The sequence below is a fragment of the Tubulanus polymorphus genome, chromosome 2 (assembly GCF_964204645.1).
Source record: "Tubulanus polymorphus chromosome 2, tnTubPoly1.2, whole genome shotgun sequence".
NCBI classification, from domain to species: domain Eukaryota; kingdom Metazoa; phylum Nemertea; class Palaeonemertea; order Tubulaniformes; family Tubulanidae; genus Tubulanus; species Tubulanus polymorphus.
Window position 1 is genome coordinate 21,649,940 of NC_134026.1, and position 6,338 is coordinate 21,656,277.

Genomic DNA, 6,338 nt, shown 5'->3' on the forward strand with positions numbered 1-6,338 from the left:
CTAAATTCGCATCATCTTCCGGTGGCGTCTTATAGCATCAGTTTATATCAGTTTCACGGCATAAAACTTATTTTCATATGTATTCAACGTGATAGATTCTTACACCAGATTAAGTATAGTAATTTGTATGTAGTCCAGGAATATACGCGGCCCACAACAATTATTTCAAATGTAATCTTGCGGCTGGGTGGTGAAGTAATACTCTCGGTTGGTTTTTTTGTGTGAATTCTACAACGAGACTCGAGATTTCTTATGGCCCATGAGAAATCTCAAATCTCGTAATAAAATTCATGGCTCCGGGGCAAGTTTTGCGATATTTAATCAACCCAACTCAAATAATTTTCTAAATCACGCGATCCTGACCTTTAGATCATTCGACCATATGGCCATCCGAAGAGCCAAGTAATACGGAAGGCATGTCCAATCGTAAGTTCAGTTTACTTAAAAGTCTTCGGTATTCAGTTGTAAACAAGCATCTGCCATGGCATTCACGGCCCATATGTCGAACAAAAGAAAGCCATTAGCGCTGCTTCATAATTTTCATTCGTGATTTATCTTACTTTAAGTCGCCACATCTTACATATTATCCCGATTATTCGCGATAACCGTTAAAATCATTTTGAGTATATATATAGCTTTGTTTACAATTCAATCACGTATTACATCACAGCACTTGTAAGTGTATATATACTTTTTAGCAATACCTACATCAGCTAATCAGATAGCGGCTTCTTTTGAATTTTGCATTTACCTGTATTTAAGTCCACAGTAACGCTTAAAAGTTTATTTGGACATATATGATTGTCTACTATTTCATTTAGGAACTAATTCTCATGAAATAGAGAATTACTGGACTTTTTATGAACGAATTAAGTGCAAAGATTACATAGACTAATTCGCATTTTCAGTCGATGTAAAATGCACGGAATACATCAAATATGAATCTTATTTATATTGATGCTCCTCCTATCATTTAGTTTTTTGATCTTGAATATCTTGATTATCTTTTGATCTTGGGATCTTGAATATTCATGAATTTTCGCTTAGTTTGTATCACTTCTGATTACTTGATTAGTGTCTATGTTCTGGATATATATATATATATATATATATATATATATATATATATATATATATATATATATATATATATATATATATATATATATATATATATATATATATATATATATATATATATATATTTTATCATTTCTGTTGTTAGTATTCTCGAAGATGACTAAATCGTCGAAACGTCGAATAAAACACAAGACGTATTGACAATTCAAAGACGTATTGAGTAATCATCATCAAACATATACAACCCTTTCTTCGAATTTCTATTTTCAACATAATCTTTGATCTACTTATGTTCTTGTTATTGAAATTTAACTTATTGAAGTCTACAATCCATATTCTCGTTTTTATGAATACATCTTCTTTCTAGTTTCCTACCATGCATACAACGCGTTCTGAGTCGGGTTTAATATACGACACGTAACTGCCTGTATTCACGTATTCAAACACACACGGCGGAAAAAACTAATTTCAAACAAAGCTCGGAGTTTCCCGAGGCTGTTGAACACATAAAACGAGGGAATATAGCATCGCGCGGTGATGGCACTAAACTTTTTGAATTATTATGAGCAAAAAGCGCCGTCGGTGTTATGCAAGATCGTGCGCCCAGGTATAGATCGTGATCATTATCGACTTGGCCATCGATACATATATGTATTATAATGTGTGCGTATTTTTGTTAATCTCTATTTCAGCAGTACTCCATAGTTCCTTTCATACTTCGCGATCTTTTTCATAATTTATTTTCTAAAATTGCTATCATTTCAATACTTCAAAAACATTTTCATTAAAGTAGTTACACGTTTTATAGCACGGGATTTTACAGGACAAAATACATGCCAATTTTGTCGCCTAATTTCGCTCGACTTAATTCAGGAATTGCTACCTTGATATTCAAAAACATCGTTCTTGATGCATTCAAGTCCGAGGTGTTTGTATTGAGTCGTAGATTTTAGGTGAATCTTTTTCGACCTTGAATATCGAGAAATTCCGCGTGTGTGGTGTAATTCATGAGGAGGGGGGGGGGGGGGGGCGAGGAAGAGGGTTTAAGGTAGAATTAAAGTTTCTCTCATGCACGGAACGGATTGGCGATATTTTTCTTATGAACTTTCCCTTTGAAAGCGAAGAATCCTGCTTCTTTACACGGAATATTTCAATTAACTATTGATTTATGTGACGTCGTGTGGGGTGTCTCCTCCACTTTCTCAAGTACACATATTACGCGCATTTGTCTTATACGTGTAGATGTGCACACATAGCTTCTGCTTGAGATCTAGAGTAATTATATCGTAAATCCTATACGTATCTTTGCTCAGCCTACAATGTCACCCGTAATATAGTCTTCGGCGAACGAAAATTGCCCTTTACAAAACCAGTGAAAGGCTAAAAGGTTCTTCGCAAAGAAAGGCGCATTATATTCACTGATCAGATAGGTCTCGCCGTGTATAAAAGAGTCTGCGGCTACGCTTTGGCTCACGAAGTTTACCTTTTTCATAATCACATCTCGAAAAGCCTTTGGAGCCAAATAATTGCTACTATAGTCGCAGGTGGTGTGAGTGAAAACGGGAAAAATCCACTATTTTCTCGGATATCATTTGTGTACATGATTAAATCGAGACGACACCTGAAGAATTGGACCCCTATGTATACCGTAATTAATGTGTCTCATTTTTTGGTATCAAAGTGTCGGGCCTATGTACATTTTTTGTTTAGATTTCACATATTTTGCCTGTACAAGTTGGGAATACTTTTTTCGCGTATAATCTCCTACTTATCAATATCTAACGTAGGCTTTGGAATGTTAGAGTCGAGGAAACGTCCTTATTAGCGATGACAGAGAAAGATATAATTAGGATACGCTAAAGCAAAGGAACTCGGTCTTTTGTTCTCCCAGCGCCTAGTAGCGAGAAAGCACAGATAATGTTGATGTCAGGCGCTGCGGTATTGACGAGTCATGGCATAAGAATGATAAAATCAGGCAAAAGGTTTACGGTATACGTGCCAAGATGTGTAACTGGAAAATGAGCTTTGCTCCGATGACACAACTTGTACTGCGTCTACAACAACAAGCATTCGCGCGCATCATTTTTTTTGTTTTATACGTTTTTGACGACACAACAAGCTGCGACCGCGACGACGGTGACTTTGCCTTCGGGCAAATTTCATCTCATCTGTGCAGATAAGTAATTGTTTGCGCTGTAACATCGATGACACAATGTCATCAGTAAAATAGCTAATCTTCAACAAAAACCGAATGCAGCAATCGTTCATATCTATAATATGCTCGCTCTACCGCATTTTTAGAAAGACATTTCGAAAGAACCGTCGGCACTGAGATAACTTAAAGTTTGTTTATGGAATCGAGGATTATCTGCAAAAACGTTTTCTTCGCTTAAAATGCATGAAAACACAAAGGTATTTCATGTTGATGCTAACTCTAAACAAGAAGAGCGCTTCTTCGTTAAACATTTTGTTAAGTTGGTGCTTTAGTGTTCATGGCAATCTTTTCGCAAAAAATTATATATATATATATAGATATTACGTGTACTTACAATCGTTTCGCATTTTTGGGAATATCCTGAGGTACGGTTAGCAATTCCCGGAAGCTGCAGTCAATCGAAAGTCCCTGACACACACATTTTTCAGGGCAAAACTCCAGTCGGTCGTCCGCCAATACTTTGGCTATCAAAAACAACGCGCACAAAAACAATTGAGTTGCCATTATTAGCAATATCAGCTATCTGAAGACATCAGAATAAATTCGTTCTTTGATATAAATCCACCATGAAAAATGAACACTTTTTTCTAACGTTTGTTTATAAACGTTTGTATGTGAACAATTTGTTTTCTGTTAACAATCCGTCCAAGCGAACATTCTAATCGTGCTAAACACTTTTATAAGCAAATTCTGTCACCGCGATTGTCAACGAAATCGAGACGAAATACGAACGTTTCGATTTTCAGAAATTTGTCGCATTTGTAAACAAAAAACAAACAGTTATCCCGACGGGGTTTATTCGTTTTGTTCGAAAGGAAATGTTTCGCGAATAATAATTTCCATTCATTCGCGTTCCCGCTACCCTTTATCGTAGTCGCTTTCCAACTGATACTAAACGACAGCACATGTCCTAATGGAAGCCACATTCACGCTATGAGGGAAGGCAGGTGGTATACGTGAATGTCGACTCCCTCTGGCGGTAACGTACACTAAGAGTATGGCTTCCTCGCGAATTGGCCTTCTTATGGTGTTACAAAGTCTTTAATGTCGCAAAACCATCCATTTTATTCGATTATTTGCCCGGAATGAAGTGTACGCAACGTCTATGGGCGCGGGTTTTACTCTCTAAGCCCCTGCGGCAACTTTCACCGTTGTGAATTGTTATCGGGTTAAAGCAAAGTATCTCGATCTGAATGAATTTCCGTCTTTACGTCGCGATACGCCCATAATCGGCTAGCACGAAGCCGAAACGATATGGGAAAATCAAGACGAAAATTGCTTTTTATATACGTAGTGATTTTGAAAAAGAAAATAACAAACCACCTCACAGATTCTCTAGATCATAATCGGTAGTGCATGAAGCTATTAGTATTACTACCATATGTGTCGCCTTCATTAACGCAATATCTATCGACATCTACTTTTCATGGGCATATTTCATTTTTTGCTACTCCATCAATGTTGAAATACGCCATGGGATGATCAAATATTAAGTAACATCAAGTCTATTTTACACATCTTTTTTGTATCGTGCAACTTACTGGAAAAATTCGTATTTGTATTCAAATAGTGACCATTTCCCTAAGGATGACCAATCAAAACGTGTTTCCAAAACGTCGTAAGTTCAAAATGCTATTCGTTTATCTCGACTTTCAATTTCCGATTTTCAACCAAAAATGTCAAGCTGTTTGTATGTAGATTTACGTTGAGGAGACCACTTCTGGTATTAGCTGTTGAGAAGACAAGCAGATGAGTTCACGGAACTCGGCTGCCGATAATCTGGTTTCTCATTGTTGTTTTCCAGGTGGTTCCACTGTCCTGACGAAAAAAGGGTTTTTATACTGGTCGTTGTTTGTACGCGGGACAACGAATCCGCGGGTGTTATTTACAACGTTTCTTTCCACGGGATTTGAGCTTTCGTAAAATCGGATAGCGCTATGATAAACGAATTGAAGCATATTGATCAGATACATCATAATGATCGTCGTGACCTCTTACTTCCGCTAGCCGCTTACGCTTGACGGCTGATATGCCACGTTACGGTGAAGGGACTTTTGGATATTCTTTGTAAGTCCATCAGGTGGCGACCTAGTGAAAAAGACTTCGCAACGAAACGCCAAGACCTTGGTCGTTACGAACAACTCGCAAAACATTTGGTCTAGAATAAACCTGTGTCTAAAGTTGCTTTTTGCGTTATTTTTGCTTAAGTGGTAGTGGTAAGCCCTTCGTTAATTTGCGATGTGATGTTTGAACCGTACATGTATGCAACTTTGCTAGGAGACAAAGGAATGTGAAAACGAAGAAATAATGTGGCATAAATCCATATCCTACCCGTTCGGGAACGGCCGCCGGAAATTTTTGATTTATCATTTCCAAAAGGAAAACGTCGCTCGTGTATAACCTGCCATCTTTTGTTTTGGAATGGTATCAATTTATATCGTTGTTATCAGATTGTCCGACAGTCGTCTTTACCTGGGCTTCGAGAAAGCCTAACACGATTTACAGTGGACCTGACGTCTATAATTCCAAAAGCGTAACTTTATACAAATTCGGATTGGGTGTAATTCACTTTAGCCTGTATATGACATTAAATGAAATGGGAAATACTATGATTCTCTTTTTCATTACTATCCAAATATTTGAGCTATGAATTGACTCCGCTTAAGTTGGACCTTTTGGGACCGTAAATCAGTCCAACTTGAAGTTGGATGTTGTGTATTATATAGTGTCACAAAAATGTTTCGACGAACGTCCGATTAGATCGGATCCGACTCGGCATATACGTCATGACGAGTTTTCGCAGAAGGCATGATCGCCGAAAGGCGGCTCAATGATATGGCATTAACAAAAATTGTAGAACGATTAACCGCCTGAAATACTATTGAAGGGATCGGTCAAACAGTGACGCAGCTGTAAACCTATGGAATTTGTGAAATTAAGCGAACAATTAATCAAAATATGACATGAAAAATGCGTTCGATGGCTCATTAATGGTTTTCCAGACAGAAGATAACCGGTTTCAACCATAAAGTTCATCATCCTA

General features: G+C 37.5%; 1 protein-coding gene across 1 annotated transcript in view; it reads right to left on the reverse strand.

Moving 5' to 3' along the window:
* Positions 1-4,166, reverse strand: part of LOC141898751 (slit homolog 2 protein-like) — a 42,771-nt gene extending 38,605 nt beyond the window's left edge. Inside the window, exon 1 of the mRNA XM_074784827.1 lies at positions 3,630-4,166. Coding sequence (XP_074640928.1) covers positions 3,630-3,799 — 170 coding nt within the window. The 5' untranslated portion in view covers positions 3,800-4,166. The remainder of the gene's footprint in view (positions 1-3,629) is intronic.
* Between the last annotated feature and the right edge of the window lie 2,172 nt (positions 4,167-6,338).